The sequence below is a fragment of the Pleurodeles waltl genome, chromosome 12 (genome assembly GCF_031143425.1).
Source record: "Pleurodeles waltl isolate 20211129_DDA chromosome 12, aPleWal1.hap1.20221129, whole genome shotgun sequence".
Taxonomy (NCBI): domain Eukaryota; kingdom Metazoa; phylum Chordata; class Amphibia; order Caudata; family Salamandridae; genus Pleurodeles; species Pleurodeles waltl.
In genome coordinates this window covers 628,097,838-628,118,462 of record NC_090451.1, presented here as the reverse complement: position 1 = coordinate 628,118,462, position 20,625 = coordinate 628,097,838, and the positions used below count along the sequence as shown (strand labels likewise).

At 46.6% G+C, this 20,625-nt stretch overlaps 1 protein-coding gene across 1 annotated transcript in view; it reads right to left on the bottom strand.

The window, feature by feature from the left end:
* The window catches only part of IQGAP3 (IQ motif containing GTPase activating protein 3), a 158,035-nt gene that overhangs the window by 78,596 nt on the left and 58,814 nt on the right, over window positions 1-20,625 (bottom strand). Inside the window, exons 23-24 of the mRNA XM_069218034.1 lie at window positions 17,902-18,110; window positions 12,471-12,623 (exon numbers count right to left, since the gene is read on the bottom strand). Coding sequence (XP_069074135.1) covers window positions 12,471-12,623; window positions 17,902-18,110 — 362 coding nt within the window. The remainder of the gene's footprint in view (window positions 1-12,470; window positions 12,624-17,901; window positions 18,111-20,625) is intronic.

Genomic DNA, 20,625 nt, shown 5'->3' with positions numbered 1-20,625 from the left:
AGCTTCCGGAGTTTGGCTAGTTACAGGTATACTAGCCTGTGGTGTTTCGGAAAGATTAGTAGTCTGAGCTTGCCGAGGTGTCTGGTAGCTCTGAGGTCTAGGTGGCGTGGACTGAGTTGATGGTGGAAATCTTTTATAGTAATCCTTCAACATATATTGTAGATCTGCCACTAATGTGCTAGGCATAGTAAGGGGCGATGGTTGTTCTGTCTGTGGATAAGATGTTGAGGCATAACTAGGCTGGTAATGTTGATCCTCTTCTTCATCAAACTCTTGGCATTTGACATTGAGTTGGGACGGGCTACTAGCTGCCCCAAACATTCCTTCGTTTTGAGAGTATGCATCATCGTCATCATCGTCTAAAAGATGTTGCGGTGGGTATGGCAACACTTTACTTGGTGAGGTATGGATCGGCAGAATATCAGACGCCTTGTCCCCTATATTAATAAGTGAAAGGGGTAAGAATCTGGTGGAGTCATCCTGATGGTATGAAGAATGGTGTGGTGAAGTATCCAGGTAGGTGGATAGTTTGTAAACTGTTAGTGCTGTGGAAGACCCCCCCCTTGCACCCTCCCCATCCACCCCTGCCCACCATTTTGCAGGCTGCAAGAGCAGTTTAAATTGTCAGACAGACGTTGCCATTTAAAGTAATGGCGAAAGCCAGACTTCCCCCAGTATAATAGTAAGCCACCCCTTTGGCTATCAAGTCCTAAGGCAGGGTGCAACATGTCCCACAGGTGGAACACGTAATTTTACATGTTCTGATATTAAAATTGTGAACTTGTTTTTACTATGGAAAAGCTTGGTTGCCCAATAGGCAAGTACAGAGGTACAGGCCGACCCCTTCAGCTGCGCTGCATCTGGAATGGTGCAATCAAAGTGGACCAAAGTTATCCCTTTTCTTGTAAACAGTGCATACCTTTCCTTTTGTTGCCAACCAGGGGCCATATTATACAAAGTGCCCCGGAGGCACGACAGGAATGTGCACTTTAGTATAACAGAAAGCACTGGAGCACATATAGCGCGCCAGCACCAACACGAAAGGAAGTTCCCTCATTTGCATGGGGGCGTGGCTCCCCACAAGTGAGGGAATCCCTTTGCCTCTCCACCAGCGCCGTATTACAGATGCGGGCGCAGAGGCAAAGAAGCTGTCAGGAGGCACACTCAGAGTGCGCCACCTAAAAGGTGGCCCACTGACAATGCGCCCCCTGATGGCAGCTTTCTAAAGAGGGGAAATGGGGTCCTATGGATTCCCCAGACATCCCTTTGCAGACAGGTGCAGGCACTCATTGCACTCGCCTGCAAGGGGATCTCTAATCCCCCTTGAAAGTGCAGGATGGTTGCAGCCTGCACAGTAAAACACAGAGTGGCTGCTTCAAAGCTACTTGTTTTTCCACTTGAATGTGCAGCCCCCCACACCCCAGGGCAGCGGGAGTAAGCAGCTGCCACAAGGGCAGCACATTCAATATAATAGGGCGCACTTTGATAGTTTGCGCTCAGCACACCTGTTTTAAGGAGTGGTGGTGTAAACAGAGTAAGCATGCCCTATGTATACGGCGCCTGGCTTTCGGGTCCCACTTTGTGAGCAGCTAATAGGTTATTTACTGGCACTGGTAGGAGAAGGCTGCAATTTGATAGCTTCAACTCCATTTTTACCTGTACTATGCTTAAACCAAAGTATCCAACATTTGTCCCTCTAGGGAACCTCAACCACTATTACGGGAATCAACTCACTATTTACCCTTTACTACAAGAACTGATTCATGATCCCAAGACCCTCGGTTAGCACTGGACGCATGGGGCATTACCACATTATATAATATGGATAGACGATACACTCCTTGTGTAATGTACCTCTGATCAGAGGAATCCTAGTGTCTCTCACTTGTGTGCACAAGGGTGTCACCTTCTAATCAAAAAGGACAGATGGATGGAATGCTGACCAATGCAAACATTCACCCCCGTCACACTGTTCAGCATCTGTTCTTTTTTTGCTTTTGTCGCCCTAAGTGGAAATGGTATGCTCAGATGTAGGTCTGGTGCTCACTGCGCCATTGGATTCAAGCTAGCCTGGCTGATGAGGGGTGAACTGCAACTGCAGAAAAGCAGAAAGAGTCAAGAGGTACCTTTTAATTGTGCCCAGGGCAAGTCCTTGGCAGGCTAAAGACAAAACAAACAATAACAAATCAGACAACATGGGCTGAGGGAGTAAATCTGCAGAGAACTGCACCAGTCCACAAATTTGTCCCAACGACATGAATATACAGTCTTATCCCAGGGATGCCTGGCTGCCAAAAGGCCATCAACCATCCCCAAAGAAAGACCAAAGGTGTTTAGTTGTTACTGTTTAATCTCCATGCTTAAAAGGTGAAGATTGCGAAGGCCCAGGTGTAAAACCCTGCCCTATTGCTGCAACGGCAATTCTCCCAGAGGGGCAGCTTGATTAGACAGACCCTCAAGCACAGGAGCTCTGGATACCATACTCTCCGTGCCCAATCTAGAGCCACTAGGATGACTTGGGTACAATTGCTCCCGATCTTGAGAACTCTGGGGGCAGGAGTGGTATAGATGGAATGGCACATTCTGCCTCGAGTGGAACTTCGGACTTGGATAGGTCTCCGAACCAGGGACACCTTGAAAATTCTAATGCACAGAAGTGCTTACTTTGCTCATTCTTGGTGGTGGGGAGCAGATCAAGCCAAGGTTATCATAAATTGCGGATGGGACCTCGTACCACCCCCCCGGGTCTAACTGGCATTTTAAGAGACGCCAACGGCTGAGTTTTTTTCTCCCTGGTATTCAATGATCCCGCTAGATGGATCACCACAGGAAAAATTCCATGGAGGTCCAGCCACTTCCAGAGGTGCAAAGCCTCCTAGCATGCAGTCGGTTAGCCCCAACCTTGCCTGTTTTTGCAGTACCACATGTAGGTGGTGTTGTCCATGAGCAAGTGAATCTGTCGCACCTTAAATCGATGGAAGGAAGTCTTTTGGTGCAAAGTGGATGGCCCGACCTTCAGAACGTTGATAGGGAGTCAGGACTCTCCCAGGTGGCCTCCCCAGCCCAGAAGAGACGAATTGGCCACAACTGCCAGCTGTGGAAGGGGAAGGGGAAAGGAGAGGTCCAGCACTAATCACTGCAGATCCTTTGCAGTCTTGTCTGAAATCGGACAGGTCTCCTGAATGTTGGGCCCACTGAGACTTCAGATCCCACTGCAGAGCCCACATATGCCACCTGACATGCTCAACCAGCAGGACATCATTGTTCCCAGTAACCTCAGAGTCGACCTCACTGAGATCTAGAACTGAGGCTAAAGATCAACGCTATAGCCTGAATGTCCCAGACTCTTACCCGGAGGAAAGGCATGAAACTGAACCATGTTCAGAATAGCTACGATGAAGTGTAGTATCGGAGGAGGAGTCAGGTGTGACTTCAGATTGTTGATAGGTCGACAAAAGCCTGGGGCAAGCCCGTTTTCAGCAGCCATACACGTCAATGTACAGGAAGATTTGCTTCCCCAGCCTCGGAAGATGTTCTGCTACCATCACCTTCACTTCCGGGAACACCAGAAGGGCACTGGTGAGACCAAAGGAGAGTACAGCAAACTGAAAATGCTCCTCTCTCACCACACACCGAAGGTAACATCAGTGAGCCGCCAGGATGGGTATATAGAAATAGGTGTTCTGGAGCTTTAACACTACCATTTATCTCCAGGTTCTAGGGCAGACTAAACCTAGGCCAATGCGAGCAGGCACCCTCTCAATAGCTGCTTTGGCCAAAAGAGCCTCTCCTTCAAGCTGCCAAAAAACAAAGATGGTCCTTCTTCTGTCGTTAGGGAGAAGGTGGAGTGGTAAAAAAGGAAGGGAAGGGCACAGCCCTTCCAAACAATTTGCAGGACTCACCTGTAATGTTACAGCCTGCCAACCCAGCAAGAACTGTAGGACACTAACCCCCCCCCCCCCCCTTTCAACCAGGTGTCCATGCACCACCAAGGGCACGCTAAAGGAGTTTTACAAGTTGAGCTGCAAGAGCGGTAGTAGACTGGGTGACCTGTTGACCTTGGCAGCAAGGGTGGTGGGCACCACAGTAGCAACTGAATGTGCTGGGGGTTGGATTGGCTGGCAGTACGGGGGTATCTCTGCTGAAGCCACAAAAGGAGTGGTGGACTAGCAAGGTGGAGCAGATAAGCCAAATAAGCATGCTATAGCCCCACTCACCGTAAACCAATGGAGAGTGTAGTCTACCTTGTCCCCAAACAGGAAAGCCCCCATTGAACTTAAAAACTGGTGGACTGCAGCCAGGCTAGGTGGTGAATGGCTCCATCGGTGCTGAAGGAGCCTGTGGTGTCCAGGCCACAACGAATCATGAATTCAGCAGCATCCCGCTAGTCATGGATGGCTTGAGCAAGCACAGGTCGGAGATCTTCATGGACACCTGGAGGACTTGATCAGGAAGAGTCCAAAAGGGCGTGGCAATAGCACCCGAGCAGACAGATGACATTCATGGATCTGAGCGTCAAGCTGATTGATGAAAATACTAGTTTGCCCAAGGTTTAGACGCTGCCCTGGGTACGTTTTGGGATTAGTCCTACTTGGGGACACTTGCACAACCAAACTCTGGAGAGATGGGCTGAGATAGGAAAGCAATCTCGCCCGAGTCAAGTCGATGTCGTTACACAATCTGGCAGTGGACTGGTGGGCAAGAACAAGGTTTGGTCCATGCCACAAATAATGTGTTTTTTAAGTTGCAAGTGGGGTTCAGAAATGGTTAGGCTCTGTTGGAGAACTTCCGTCAATATGTTAGCCTTGGCCTCCATGATGAAGAGCAGGAGGTCAAGGAAGGCAAGCGCACTGTGGATTACCATGGTGTAGGAAGCAGGGTCCTCTGTTGCTGGTCCAAGGGGTAACAAGAGGTCTGGTTAAGGGCAGGTACAGAGACCACTAGCCTCCTGCAAGTCATCGTATCAAATGGAATTGTGAAAGGGCTGAACAAACTAATCACCTGCATCATATTTATTGTCCTGGTCCATACCAAAAAGAGAATGTAAAGTGTGCTGTCGTCCTTGTGAAGGTGGCAGAGAAAGCAGCGCTTCAACTGTCATCAACTGACGTCTCACTGCTGCAGTCTTGAAGTCTGACAACACTATTAGATGCTCCTTGTCCAGTGACCGAGAAATCGGTATTGGCATACATCAAGGACAAGCAGGAATCGGGGCACCGGATGTGTTGTCCAGACTGGGTTCAGGGGTGTTGGCACCGACTTGGAGAGTCAAGCTGGTGGCACAGACGAACCCACCTGCAGTACTCCTGACACTTTCAGGCCATAAGGGGCATCAGAGGGAGCCAGTAAGGAGTAAAATAGTCAAAGCATGGCTGGCTTAGCAGAGCTTTTCCATTTGCTGCTGGGTGGCAGATGGCCAGGAAACAAGGTTGTATCAGAACAGCTGTGGGAGCAGCTTCAAAATCATGATTTCAAAACCATGATCTAGATTGATGGAACTGCAACTGGCACATGTTCAGGCAAATGAGTGGTGGAGGAGTAGGGAGCAAGAGTCCTGCTTAGATTTCTTATGCTTCTTTTTAGACTTACAGAAGGATTTGGAGCGCGACAATGACCGGCCTCACGAGTGACTTCGGCGAATACTGAAGCAGGAACGATACTCGGACTGAATCTTGGACTTCACCCCAACTTCAAGCGGTTTCAACAACAAATCTTCTTAAGCATGGCAAAATAAAGTTTTGCCTCCAATTCCCAGATGAACTTCAGATTATTCGAGGCACAGTCACTGAAGATGTTGGAGTCAAGGCTTGACCCTCGGATACCATCGGCACACATGACTGGGATCTGTCTCAGACATTTGCTTACGACAGTCCCTGTAGGGTTTTAAACCTGTAATTTTAAGGGGAAACATTCCTTGCACATTGTAGAATTTAGTGGAAAATGAGGAGGTAAAGAGCTTCTGAGAGACAAGAGGAAGCTTCGGTTAAGCCCCAGGAGACACAGAAAGAAAGGAGCTGGTGTCAGTGTGCAGGAGTAACACCTGTATAGGCTCTGCCTGCAGTTTGTGGAAAAGAATGCTGTTGGTGTGGAGCCACGTATCACCTTGTGGTGCGCAAAGGTCCACCTGGAGAATATTTCAAAGGTGAGAAATCTGTGGCTAGAAGTCTATCAGAAAAGCGAATAACAGTGGAAGAGCAAATTAACAAATGCTGTTGAAAGGAAAAAAAAAAAAGTATTAGTCACCAAATGTATGCTTTCATCTACTTCTATGTGTTTAATTTTTTAGGGTCTGATTATGTATATTATGAACACCTCTCCGTATTATAGACTTTGTCAAATAGTTGCAAAGACAACCATGTTTGTAGATTGAATACGGAGTACTCCATTAGACTGCATTTGGCAAAGCATACAAATCTAATTTCTATTTGTAGTTCCTGTAAACAATGCATCCCTTGGTGTGCTATATACAAGGGACATAATCCACTGGAGTAGACAAGGCACCCTCATTGTTCTACAATATATGAGAAGAAAAAGCATTTCCTTCACTGTATTGGATGAAAGTATGTGTGTGTTTACAGGATGAGAAGAATAAGTTACTTATGCCTATGGATAATTCTCTTTCGGGTGGATACTTCATCTATCCAGAAATTAATCACCTTTAGAATATCCCCAGGCTCCAGAATGTATCGGGAAGATTTTTCATTATTACCCCTGCGACCAAGTAGGTGACGTGCTGAAGCCGCATATAGGTGCCACACAAGCTTGCTGACGTTTGTGTCCTACTTCACACCGTCCACGCCCTCGGGCGTAGAGCCCATAAAACAATTTTTTGTGCTTGTGTGCAGATCTCTAATTTGGGACTCTTTAGATAGAAAAAGAATCCATTCCATGAAACGGGAAGTGGGAGGGGCGGCGTGAGAAATCTGTAGTTAGCTACTGTATTCAACAGAAGTAGTGTTATCTACGGTAAGTAACTTGCTCTGCTGATGGATACTTCTAACCTCAGATTCCCCTCCTTTAGAATAGATAGTAATGCAGTACCTCCACTTGTGGTAGAGCTGCGGAATGACTTAGACCAAACAGTCCTAAAGGGCCGAAACCCTAAAATGCCCTTTCCATCCGACCTGGCTGTCAAGGCAATAATGCTTAATGCACATGGTCATGGATGCCGCTGTGGCAGCCTGACAAATATCCAACGCCAAGTCTATTACCAGCACAGTGGTAGCAGGTTTGGCCTTGGTGTAGAGAGCTCAATCATTCTGGAGGGTGCTTCTTGACAGAGGCAAAGCATATATTAATGCAAAGGTCTATTTACCTAGACACGGTGCTTTTCTGCACTGCTTTGCTTTCCTTTGCCTCAGAACCACAGAAAATGCTCATCTTTCATCAGATGGTCTCAGATAAGATTGGTGTATAAGTTGAGCGCTTCTGTTGTCCAATTGGTGGAGTCTCTTCTTTTGAGGGCTGAGGTGGGGCAAAGAACACTGGAAGAGTGGGATACTGTCCGACATGAAAGGAAGACAATATTTTTGTTAGAAAGGCCACTCTAGTCCTCAGAACCAATTCGTCTGGAAAGGTGGTGGTGAAGGGTGGCTGGATTGACAGTGTGAGGTTCACTCATGCGACAAGCGGAGGAGATTGCAACGAGAAAGACTTTCATCAGGGTCAGGAGACATATTGAACCACTGCGCAATGACTCTAAAATGGTACACATATGAAAATTAAGGACCAAATTATAGGCACTCTTTGGCATCATGAAAGGTTTGGGAGTAAAAATGTGCACCAAACATTTCAGGAAACACTTCAGACAATCAGTCAGTCAATTTCTCTAGCACAGCTAATCACAAAGTAGGGTATCCAGGTGCTTGCAGGACCCGAAGGGCTCAGTTGAACAGCCAGATCTTGAGTGCCCTTTGGAATTCCATAGAGAGGCAGAGGTCCGTAGCTGCAGGGGGAAGTCATTCCATGTCTTCGTGGCAAGGTAGAAGAGTCGTCCGCTTTTGGTTCGTGGCTGTGGGTGATCAAGAGGGACCCAGAGCATAACTGTCTGTAAGGTTGGTGGAAGCTCAGGCAGTGGTTGATGTAGGCGGGTTCCTGGTTGTGAAATACCCTGCGTGTAAGGATTATCAGCTTGTATTAGCATCTCTTTTGTAAGGGAGTCAGTGGGTTGCCTGAGGTGGGGGTGATATGGGTTCGTCGAGGAGGAGCCCGACTGCATTCTGTATGGTCTGAAGTCTCTGTGGGAGGTGTGTGGTGATCCCTTCTTAGATAAATATTGCCAGAGTCCAGTTGGCTGGCGATTAAAGGCTGTGTGACGGTGCATCTTGTGTGCTGAGGGAGCCATTTGAAGATTATTCGTAGCATGCACTGTGTGAGTAAGCAGGCAGAGGAGACTCTTTGTCTGGGACTTCATTATTCAGCTTGCTGTCCAGAATGATGCTGAGATTTTTGGAATGGTCGGTAGGTGTGGGTAATGGTCCTAGTGCATTCCAGGGAGCGATGTGGTTGCCAATGATCAGTACTTACACTTCATCCATCTGGAGCGTCAGGCAGTTGTCCTTCATCCAATTGGCACAGCTCATCATTCATCTGCGGAAGTTGGTTCAGGCAGTGGTAGGGTCTTCGAGAAGGAGAGGTTGAGTTGGGTGTCATCTGCGCAGGATATGATGGTTCAGTCCGTGGGATTGGACAATGTTGGCCAAGGGGTTAATGGAGATGTTGTAGAGGATGGTACTGAGGTATGAGCCTTGGATGATGGCGCAGATTATGCCCTTGGGCTCAGAGGTGAACGGTGGTGGGATCTTTTGTGTTCTTCCGGCGAGGAAGAAGGCGATCCACGGAGTGTGTCCCAATGGGTTCCAATGTGGTACAGCCTTACAACCAGTGTGTGCTGGGATACAGTGTTAACTGCCGCTGGGGGGTGGCGAGGATGATGAGTGCTGCCGTCTCTCCTAGTTGAGGAGGGCTCCGTTATTAGTAGCAGCGATCAGCATAGTCTTGGTGCAGTGAATGCTGCAGAATCTAGATAGAGGTGTCAAAAAGATGGTTCCACTCCAGGTTTTTCTTTTCTTTTCTTTTTGTTACTTGTTGATGGCCTTCTACAGGACCTTGGCCGGGAAAGGGAGCCGGGAGATTTTTTGGGGGGGGGGGGGGGGGGGGGGCAGGGGGGAGCAGTAGTTTGAGTTCGCCAGGGTCAGCTAACGGCCTGAGTAGCAGTTTGACCACCACACCTTTCCAGTCTCCAGGGAAAGTGGCCGTGGCTAATGAGATATTGAACAGGGTGGTGTGTTCGAGGCTGCTCCCGGGGCTTCCGAGGTTGAAGAAGTGGTGTGGGCATGGGTCTGTGGAAGGTCCTGAGTGAAATGAGTTCATGAAATTGGTGTCCTAGGGGTGAGCTGGTTGCATGTGGTCAGCTGGTGGTCAGTGCTGGTAGCAGTGAGGAAGTGTAGGTTGAGAAAGTCTGTAGGCTTGGGTTCAAAATTTTTGTACATTGTTGTGATCTTGTCTTTGAAGAAGTTGGGGAGAATGGTACAGAGTTCTTGTGAGGGGGTGATGCTGTTCTCTGTGGCTGCTGGATTGGAGAATTCCCAGATGATGTTGAAGAGTTCTTTGCAGGGGTTGGATGTGAGTTGCTACGGCATTCTTCAGCAGCCGGTGGTAGAGGTCCAGGGCGCGGAGTACGGTGGCGGTGTAGCTGCGGAGTGGTGCAGACAGGCTTGCCCGCGTCTGCTTCACCCCCATGCTGCGGCCTTCATTAAGCAGGTTCTGGGAAGGGCACTGGGTGTAAGTGGGTGGGGCAAACTGGAGACAAGAGCAGCAGCAAGAGGAGCACGGGGGAGGGTAGAAAAGGCAGTAGAAACTGGTGGAGCAAAGAAAGTAAGCAAAAAAGCAAAGTGGCAAAAGAGGAGATTCAAGAAAGAGGCTGTTACAAGACAGCGAAGGAGTTGGGTCACTGCTGTTCGGGGGCTTGAGAGCAAGGGTGGCAACTAAGCCTGGGGACCTGCTAAATGGGTTCACGCTGTGACCTCCATTAAGTAGGTCTTCGAAGGTGGGAGAGGTGCTGGGTGGTGGTGGGCGTGGCTAGCGTAAGGGGGGGGGGGGAAGATGCAAGAGGGGAAGACGTAAGGTGGGAGCAAAAGGGGCGAAAAAAGGGGGGGGGGGGGAAACAGTAGCAGAAACCGGCAAAGACCAAAGAAAGGCGGCAAAAAAGCAAACAGCTGACGTAAACAAGGATTGTTGGTCCTATACATGAAAACAAAATGGCAGAAAAGACTGAAAGATAACATTTAGGAGTACCCACTGCTAACCCTTGCTGGGCCCAAGACAAAACAAACCGTAACACTTCCAACAGCTTAGCCTGCAATGGGTCCTTGGAATTGGCGTCACACACCTGTTCCAGCGTCTGACCTAAACAGATTTTGCCAGATCTACCAGCAGCCAGGATGACATCAACTATTTTGGGAGCTAGACAGAATGTGGTCAACTGCTCCTGCTACTCAATTTCCACGCATGGAGGGGAGTATTGCACAGACCCGGGTGCAGGACTCTGCCCTGTTGCTGGGAGAGAAGACCCTCCAGAACCAACAGTCTGATTGCCCAATCCTTAACCTCTAGGATGGCTTATGCCCGGTCGTTCCCAATCTTCAGTACTTGGGACAGAAGAGGAAGTGGCAGGAAGGCATACAGAAGCTCTGGCTCCACCCTAAGCAGAATGATGGTCTTAGAGAGAGCCTTCTTGGGGACTCCAAAGTGCAGAAGTGTTGACACTGCATGACTAAGGAGGAGAAGAGATTGAGCCTCCTTCGCATGGTTACCCCCTAACGTTTTGCCTTTTGTTGATGCTAGTTATGATTGAAAGTGTGCTGGGATCCTGCTAACCAGGCACCAGCACCAGTGTTCTTTCCCTAAACTGTACCTTTGTTCCCACAATTGGCACAACACTGGCACACAGATAAGTCCCTTGTAACTGGTACCCCTGGTACCAAGGGCCCTGTGGCCAGGGAAGGTCTCTAAGGGATGCAGCATGTATTATGCCACCCTGGGGACCCCTCACTCAGCACATGCACACTGCCGCACAGCTTGTGTATGCTGGTGGGTAGAAAAAGACTAAGTCAACATGGCACTTCCCTCAGAGTGCCATGCCCATTTCTCACTGCCTGTGGCATAGGTAAGTCACCCCTCTAGCAGGCCTTACAGCCCTAAGGCAGGGTGCACTATACTAAAGGTGATGGCAATAGCTGCAAGAGCACTATGCCCCTACAGTGTGTAAGCCCATTCTTACACATTGTAAGTGCAGGGTAGCCATAAGAGTATATGGTCTGGGAGTTTGTCAAACATGAACTCCACAGTTCCATAATGGCTACACTGAATACTGGGAAGTTTGGTATCAAACTTCTAAGAACAATAAATTCACACTGATGCCAGTGTGGGATTTATTGAGAAATGCACACAGAGGGCATCTTAGAGATGCCCCCTGTATACCAGCCCAACTACTAGTGCTAGGCTGACCAGTTTCTGCCAGCCTCCCACACATCCAGACGGGTTTCTGGCTACATGTGCCGAGTGCCTTTGTGCACTCTGACCAGGAACAATGCCTGCACTAGGTGGAGGTGCTTCACACCTCCCCCTGCAGGAACTGTAACACCTGGCGGTGAGCCTCAAAGGCTCAAGCCTGGTGTTACAGCACCCCACGGCACTCCCATGGAGTCGTAGATCTAAACAAAACTAAAGCAACACCAGATGAGGAGCTACCTGCATCACTCCTGAAAGTGGTACAACTCACTCAAGATAATGCCTGCACCCATAGTACCAGTTCCACACTCCACAAAGGCTGAACCGAAAAAGATATGTGGAATATCAAAGGGTGTTCTTAAATGATACAATCATCTTCCAAGTTTGTGAATGAGGGAGGGCTTTGAGATATCCACAGAAAGAAAAAGTAACTATTAGAATCGTAACTTCCAAGGGGACAAACCTTTCATAAGTTCCCTCTTCTTAGAAAGATTCCTATAGCAATTAATATGTAAGAGGACTGTCAGGAGACTGATGCATTGTAACACCTATGTGGGAAACAATTTGTCGTTATTTAAAAAAAAAAAAAATGCACTCAGTCATTACTTCGAGCCCAATAAATGTTGAAAGGAACAAGGAAGGAAAATATCCAGTTTGAAATAAAAGCTTGCTTGGAAATTGTTCTATAGTCTCCAATTCTATTGGAATGGCTATTAGGTTGAAACACTTAGCTGGAATTATATTTCAGTTAAAATTAATCATAATTCTAACCCTTACCTAACATTCTGCAGGCCTACTCCTACCCAAGCTTCACTTTTACCAAAAACCAATATATAACTCTAACAATTACTTTTTTTTGTTTTAATCATTTTTTTTTAAACTTTAATTGGCGGGATAACCAAAACATATGCAGGGGGTTTGAAACGAAAACAATTAAGTCCCAGTAGGAATACACTTACTTGGAGCAGATAAAAAAGATGCTGGTATGTCTCAAGCTTTTGGCGATTCTCTTTGCTGAGGGACTTCAAACCCTTCTGTTTGTCAATGGCCATCATGTCTGAAAGCTGCTCCTTGTTCTTCTTGGTTAATTTCTTGCAGTGGGATACCACCTCCTAAAGTGTTGAACAGAAGGATGCACTATTAAGCTGCGCACTTGACAAAGCTTTAAAACTGGGTAAGCATTTCTTATAAAATGCAACAAGACTTCCTACAGAAATAAAAATCAGATTCGTGAAAAAAATAAAAACGGATTGCACAAAACCCAAATACTACCAATAACCAAGTACTGTAGGAACAGATATTCTAGTTTACTCCACCAAAATGTGAAGGGCTTTCTCATTTCACACACAACTACAGTCAGTCCCTTTAACATGAAGACATTATAATTTTATGGGTAGCTTCAAAGTATAAATATTGTGTGTGACAACAAATATTATAGAATACTCAGATGTTTGTGATTTCCCCTTATCTATATTCCAGCATATAGACATAATCCTCATTAAACAAATATTCCCACATACTAGCCCACCTAGAGCATCTCTGCACGAGGCCCACTGAGAAGGAGACAAACGTAATTGTATTCTGACATGCTAAACCACACCCAGTGATCAAGTGAATTTTTAGACACCAGTTTCCAGTACAGGAACCACACTATGTGAAGATAATCCAATCTGTGAAACCAAAGTTTTTAATATATCAGCTTGAAACGTAGGGCAAAGCACTACATTCAGAAAATGTTCAATGGAAAATAGGGTGATTCACATGTAAAAACAATTTAAAAAAAAAAACAGGACCTTAAGAAGCAACGATGAATGCATGCAAAGCCCTAATTAAAAATAGAGGGCACAGAACACTAATAAACCTTAAAGTCACACCCCACAAGGAGAAATAGCTACAACCTAAGAGGTCACCAGTTGAAGGGCGCTTTTGGCTAAATGTTATTTAGAACTTCAAGCCAAAGGTCAAAGGACCGAAAGACCATGTTACTTACTGTGGTAATGCTCTTTTTGATGGATAATCTAATCACACTGTCCTCAACTTTAGAAAGGTGCCAGACTGGATCCGAAAGATTTTACCAGCAATATCCCCCATACTGGATGGTGGTATTTTGTGGCTCAGTGTTGACTTCATTCAGCCCCGGAAGGGACAATAGAGCTGCAAATAAGCACCACCAAAGTGCCTAGACATTAGACAAGGAAGCCAATCAGAGGCCCCAGTGTAAAGATTGTTAAATTGGGACCATTCTAGACGGAAAAGAGACCTTCCAACAGAACGGGGAGGAGGGAAAGCAGTAAGAAATCTGCAGTTAGATCAGTCTGCTTGTTCGGTTCAGCCACAGACCCACAAGCAGCGAGTCTCTAAAGGAGCACCTGTCTCCAAAGGTTAGTACCCAAGCTATTCAGAAAGATGGACAGTGAAAGACACTAGATGGCAAGGAGTGATGAATGACAGACAAAAGAAAGTTGGGCTCCTATGATGTCTACAACAGATTGTTCAGGATTTCATGGACAAGTGAAGTCAAGGCTGGCTAGTGGGCAGCTTTTATTCCTCCAGAAGACAAGATACATCCAAATTCTTCACATCAAAGGGAGCACTCGAGCTAAGTTAATCACACCCAGAAAATTAGGCGCACAAGTGGAAATACTTGATAAAAACCCAGAAGTCTGGACAGCGAATAGCTACGTCCATCCTGGTGCATGGTCCAACTCTGAAGAATGAAGGACTATTCAAAAGGACTAAAAAGATGAAAAACAGGAGACCAAAAAGTCAAAGGTTACTATGAACACAGCAAAGGTACATAAAGACACCTAACACAAGGTTTACAGATCAGGAAACAGGTTAGTAGGGAAAGTATTCAACAAATAGGCATTAAGTGTTAAAAAAAAAAAAAAAAAAAAGAGACATTTTAATGACAAGACCGCAAAAGAGCCTGAAAGAAATGGTCAAGAGACTAGTGCAGTCAAATTTATACAAAAAAAACTGAGGAAGTACAGAGGCAAACAACGATCCAAGCACAAATGAAGTAAAAGCAAACCGATCAAAATACATGGAATGGAAAAATCATCTGTTATATCGAGCAGAAAGGTCTTGAGTCCGCTAGCCTTGATGAAAGAACTGAAGACAGCTACCTAAGCTGCACATCTTTATGTTTAAGTCTTCCTTTGTGACATCACTGTATTTTGTGAGATCACTGCTTCTCAGTGGCATTAGAATCAAATTGATTTGTTAGGCAGCTGCTAACTCACTCATCCTTCAGCCATTAATGTTACCTAAATGTCACTGTACTATTAAGCTGGTGCTGAACATATTGCCAATTAGTGATGTATAGTAGAGGCACACTGTTGCAGAAAAGCTGCAAAAAGTTACATAATCTAATTCATTTAAAAAATCTGGACCAGAAATGGAGTGCACAAGGAGGTACATCAGATCACAGATGTTTCGGTGTTTAAGGTATATATTAAAAAGGGAACCCATACCTTAAACACTTGTAAGTACTTTTAAGACTCTTCAAGTACAAAAAGATAATCAGTAAAATCTCTACAAACCAAACCATAGAAAAAGGGATTTCAAAATAGTCTAAAAAGAAAATAATCCTCATAGAAAGGAAAAGAGATATGTAAGAGGGAATTTGGAGACCACAGAGAGATTGTGTAGGAAGTTGGCTCTGTATGTGCGATTTCAAAGTAAGGAATAGCATGCATAGAGTCCAAGGGTTCCCCTTAGAGGTAAGATAGTGGCAAAAAGAGATAATACTAATGCTCTATTTTGTGGTAGTGTGGTCGAGCAGTAGGCTTATCAAAGGAGTAGTGTTAAGCATTTGCTGTACATACACACAGGCAATAAATGAGGAACACACACACTCGGAGACAAATCCAGCCAATAGGTTTTGTTATAGAAAAATATCTTTTCTTAGTTTATTTTAAGAACCACAGGTTCAAATTCTACATGTAATATCTCATTTGAAAGGTATTGCAGGTAAGTACTTTAGGAACTTTGAATCATTTCATTAGCATGTATACTTTTCACATAAAACACAATAAGCTGTTTTAAAAGTGGACAGTGCAATTTTCACAGTTCCTGGGGGAGGTAAAATAATGTTAGTTTTAACAGGTAAGTAAGTCACTTACAGGTTTCAGTTTTTGGTTGAAGGTAGCCCACCGTTGGGGGTTCAGAGCAACCCCAAAGTTATCACACCAGCAGCTCAGGGCCGGTCAGGTGCAAAGGTCAAAGAGGTGCCCAAAACACATAGGCTATAATGGAGAGAAGGGGGTGCCCCGGTTCCAGTCTGCCAGCAGGTAAGTACCTGCGTCTCGGAGGGCAGACCAGGGGGGTTTTGTAGGGCCCCGGGGGGGGACACAAGTCCACACAGAAAGTACACCCTCAGCAGCGCGGGGGCGGCCGGGTGCAGTGTGCAAACAAGCGTCGGGTTTCCTTTAGTTTTCAATGGGAGACCAAGGGGTCTCTTCAGCGATGCAGGCAGGCAAGGGGGGGGGGGGGCTCCTCGGGGTAGCCACCACCTGGGCAAGGGAGAGGGCCTCCTGGGGGTCACTCCTGCACAGAAGTTCCGTTTCTTTAGGGGCTGGGGGCTGCGGGTGCAGGGTCTTTTCCAGCCGTCAGAAATGGAGTTCAGACAGTCGCGGTCAGGGGGAGCCTGGGGATTCCCTCTGCAGGCGTCGCTGTGGGGGCTCGGGGGGGACAACTTTGGTTACTCACAGTCGTAGAGTCGCCGGAGGGTCCTCCCTGAGTTGGTTGTTCTTCACCAGTCGAGTCGGGGTCACCGGGTGCAGTGTTGCAAGTCTCACGCTTCTTGCGGGGAGTTGCAGGGGTCTTTAAATCTGCTCCTTGTAACAAAGTTGCAGTTCTCTTGGAGCAGTGCCGCTGTCCTCGGGAGTTTCTAGTCTTTCTTGAAGCTGGGCAGTCCTCAGAGGATTCAGAGGTCGCTGGTCCCTTGGAAAGCGTCGCTGGAGCAGGTTTCTTTGGAAGGCAGGAGACAGGCCGGTAAGTCTGGAGCCAAAGCAGTTGGTGTCTTCTGTTCTTCCTCTGCAGGGGTTTTTCAGCTCAGCAGTCCTTCTTCTTCAGGTAAGTTGCAGGAATCTCAATTCTTAGGTTCAGGGGAGCCCTTAAATACTAAATTTAAGGGCGTGTTTAGGCCTGGGGGGTTAGTAGCCAATGGCTACTAGCCCTGAGGGTGGGTACACCCTCTTTGGGCCTCCTCCCAAGGGGAGGGGGTCACATTCCTATCCCTATTGGGGGAATCCTCCTTCTACAAGATGGAGGATTTCTAAAAGTCAGAGTCACCTCAGCTCAGGACACCTTAGGGGCTGTCCTGACTGGCCAGTGACTCCTCCTTGTTTTTCTCATTATCTCTCCTGGACTTGCCGCCAAAAGTGGGGGCTGTGTCCAGGGGGCGGGCATCTCCACTAGCTGGAGTGCCCTGGGGCATTGTAACACGAAGCTTGAGCCTTTGAAGCTCACTGCTAGGTGTTACAGTTCCTGCAGGGGGGAGGTGTGAAGCACCTCCACCCAGAGCAGGCTTTGTTTCTGTCCTCAGAGAGCACAAAGGCTCTCACCGCATGAGGTCAGACACTCGTCTCTCAGCAGCAGGCTGGCAGAGACCAGTCAGTCCTGCACTGAACAATTGGGTAAAATACAGGGGGTATCTCTAAAATGCCCTCTGTGTGCATTTTTTAATAAATCCAACACTGGCATCAGTGTGGGTTTATTATTCTGAGAAGTTTGATACTAAACTTCCCAGTATTCAGTGTAGCCATTATGGAGCTGTGGAGTTCGTTTTTGACAGACTCCCAGCCCATATACTCTTATGGCTACCCTGCACTTACAATGTCTAAGGTTTTGCTTAGACACTGTAGGGGCATAGTGCTCATGCACATATGCCCTCACCTGTGGTATAGTGCACCCTGCCTTAGGGCTGTAAGGCCTGCTAGAGGGGTGACTTACCTATGCCACAGGCAGTGTGAGGTTGGCATGGCACCCTGAGGGGAGTGCCATGTCGACTTAGTCATTTTCTCCCCACCAGCACACACATCTGGCAGGCAGTGTGTCTGTGCTGAGTGAGGGGTCCCTAGGGTCGCATAAGACATGCTGCAGCCCTTAGAGACCTTCCCTGGCATCAGGGCCCTTGGTACCAGGGGTACCAGTTACAAGGGACTTACCTAGGTGCCAGGGTTGTGCCAATTGGGGAAACAATGGTACATTTTAGGTGAAAGAACACTGGTGCTGGGGCCTGGTTAGCAGGGTCCCAGCACACTTCTCAGTCAAGTCAGCATCAGTATCAGGCAAAAAGTGGGGGGTAACTGCAACAGGGAGCCATTTCTTTACAGATTGGTTATGATTACAAGTCAATACAACTCTTAGGAGGTGCCCGCTTACCTGCAGAGTAATTCTGTTTTTCACAAGCAGACCGATTTTAATGTCCATTATGTTGAGGTCATTCTCCAGTTGCTGGTTGGAACGAATTTTCTTCACAACTTCTTCGCGCAGCTTCATCACCTCTAGTTCCTCCCAGAAGTCATGCTCATTCTGCTCCAGCAGGTGGGCAAACTTACGAAGGGCACTTAAAGGTGGGTTTCTCGCATGCACTAAAAGAAAGAGCAATCATTTCAGGGATACAAAAAAATTGCTAAGTAAGGTAAGGCGAAAAAAAAACAAATACTTCCGATTACATATTGGACTACACCTAAAAACAAATTCCAAGAGGACAACATATCATCCTGTTTCATATTAAATGGCAAAACAATAGAAAACCTTATATTCATTCTAGAAATAAAGATTGTAAACAAATTGTAATAGCAAAAACCACCAAGAGATTTTAAATATGGCCAGTTACCAGTTAAGCTCTTACGTTCATGCAACTATCTAGATAAGGAAGTGGTTTTTGAACACCAATACAGTTCCAACCTTCCTCATTACCCCCAACAAGACTATGAATGGACCTAATGTCAAAGAGTGCTGAGCTGACAGAACACCCAGTGGTCCAAGTGTGTGAGTGTAGTTAAACAAGTTTCCAGAAACTCCAGACTGTAGTATGTACATTTCAAGTAGCTTCCCCCACACTTCTAAGACACCGCAGAGACTGTGACGAGTGTACCCGGGTTGCCCATGGCTTGCCAAAGATGTGGGGAGGCAGAAGCTGAATTTCCACACATGGTGTGGAACTCTCCGTTCATTGTTCAACATTGGGGAGAAATACTCCAAAATGTGTCTGAGCTCACGGCCCCCCGACATTGCGGTATGTAGCTACATGCGTTCTTGGGCTGATGGTTCAAACAAAGAAAAAGTAGACATGCATGTTGGGTGATTGAGCTGGCACTTATATTAGCCAAACAGCATATTGTTATGTCATGGAAGGTGACCGCTGTGCTATTGATTAAAGATTAGATTCTGGATATGTAACGATTGGCCCAGGCAGATATAAACGTAATGTCAAGCACTTGACAAGGCGGTGGTAGGGGCACAATGACTGGGACAGCTACTTTTAGAAACTGGATGCCAAAGTACCGCGGGAGTAACACTCAAGTCCATGCAGGGTGAGGGAATGACAAGTGCAAGGTATGGGTGGGGCCAAGGGGTTTAACGGTCTATGGGAGTTGATTGAGCTTCATACGCTTTTGTTTTTGCATACTGATAGGCAATCCTGATGCCACTCACTCATTTAATGGTCTTTGGCAAGTTCTTCGAGTTAGTCACTTTGTAGTTTTGTAATTGTTCAGTTAGATTTTATGTTGATAACATGGAGAGGGAGCTCAATCATTTTTCGTTTTTCTAGGGGGCAAGCTTTACAGTGTTTACATAAATTAATAATGTAATTTATCAATATAAAATATCTATAGTAACTAATCTGTAGCTTTTCATTGAATGAATGCACTTCTTAATTCACTATTATTTTTTAAATCCAGACAATGTGTACTAACATCTGTATTCCGAGGAAAAATGCATCTTCAGTATCACTGTTTCTGGTCGAAGCGCTCTCTGTAACTGCAGATTCTTCACCTTGGGATATTCCAAAGGCACCAGACTGGATGCAAAAACCTTTCTGCAGTAACTCTGCATGCCAGTCGGTGGTGCAGTGCAGCTCCGCTTACGCCTTTTTGGAAATGAAAAGCAGAGCCTGTATAGGCACCACACATGTGCGGACATCCAATTTTAAATTTGCCCGCACCTCCAGACACAGAGCTCTCAAAATCAAGTTGGTGCGACCAGTGTGCAGAATCCTAAACTTAGGATATTATTCCTGGATAGAGCCGCATCACAAAACTGTGAGGATCGGTGAGGAACCTATGACTAGGCTGAGTCTCTACCAGAAAGAGCGTTACTAAATGTAAGTAGCTTGTTATTCTGACAGAGGCATCTCCTGGAAGATTCCTCATCTTTTGAATATACACCAAAACATTAACCATTTGGAGGAGAGTCTGGGGTTGGACCAAAAAAAAAAAAAAAATGCTGCGGGACAGAGCTGACAAAATGCCCCTCTCAGCAGTTTAGACAATAGTGCTTTGTGAACGTATGAATGGATGCCCACATAGCCGCCTGGGAAATGTTTGGGACAAGAACTCTGCGTGCAAACGCAGTGGTATCAGCTTGGCACCTGGTCAAATGATCAAGCTGTCCTTCCAGAGGCCGCTTTTTAACCATAGCACAACAGATCTTAATGTAAAGCACAATCCAGAAGGATACAGTTTTCTTACGGACTTGCCTTTTTATTTTTTTTTATTTTTTAACCCAACCCAGCAATCCTGCCTCTCACCGGATGGCTGCTCTCCACCAAAGGCACATTAAACAAGTTAGGCAAGTGGGGTTGCAGCAGGGGTAGTGTACTGGGCAGCCAGTTGACCTTGACCATATTAGTGGTGAGCACCATGACCTTGACCGCAAAACTACTGGGCACCTTGTAGATTGGCTAGTGGTGTGAGGTACCTCTACCGAAGTAGCAAAAGGAGTGGTAGAGCTGAAACAGCATTCGAGGAAGGCCAGTAAAGCATGGAAGGTGCCGTGGCCCTGCTCCCCTTGAACCGCTCGAGAGCAGAGTCGGTCTTGTCCACAATCGAATGACATGTCCATGCATGAGAGACAAATGGATAACACCAGATAAAAAAA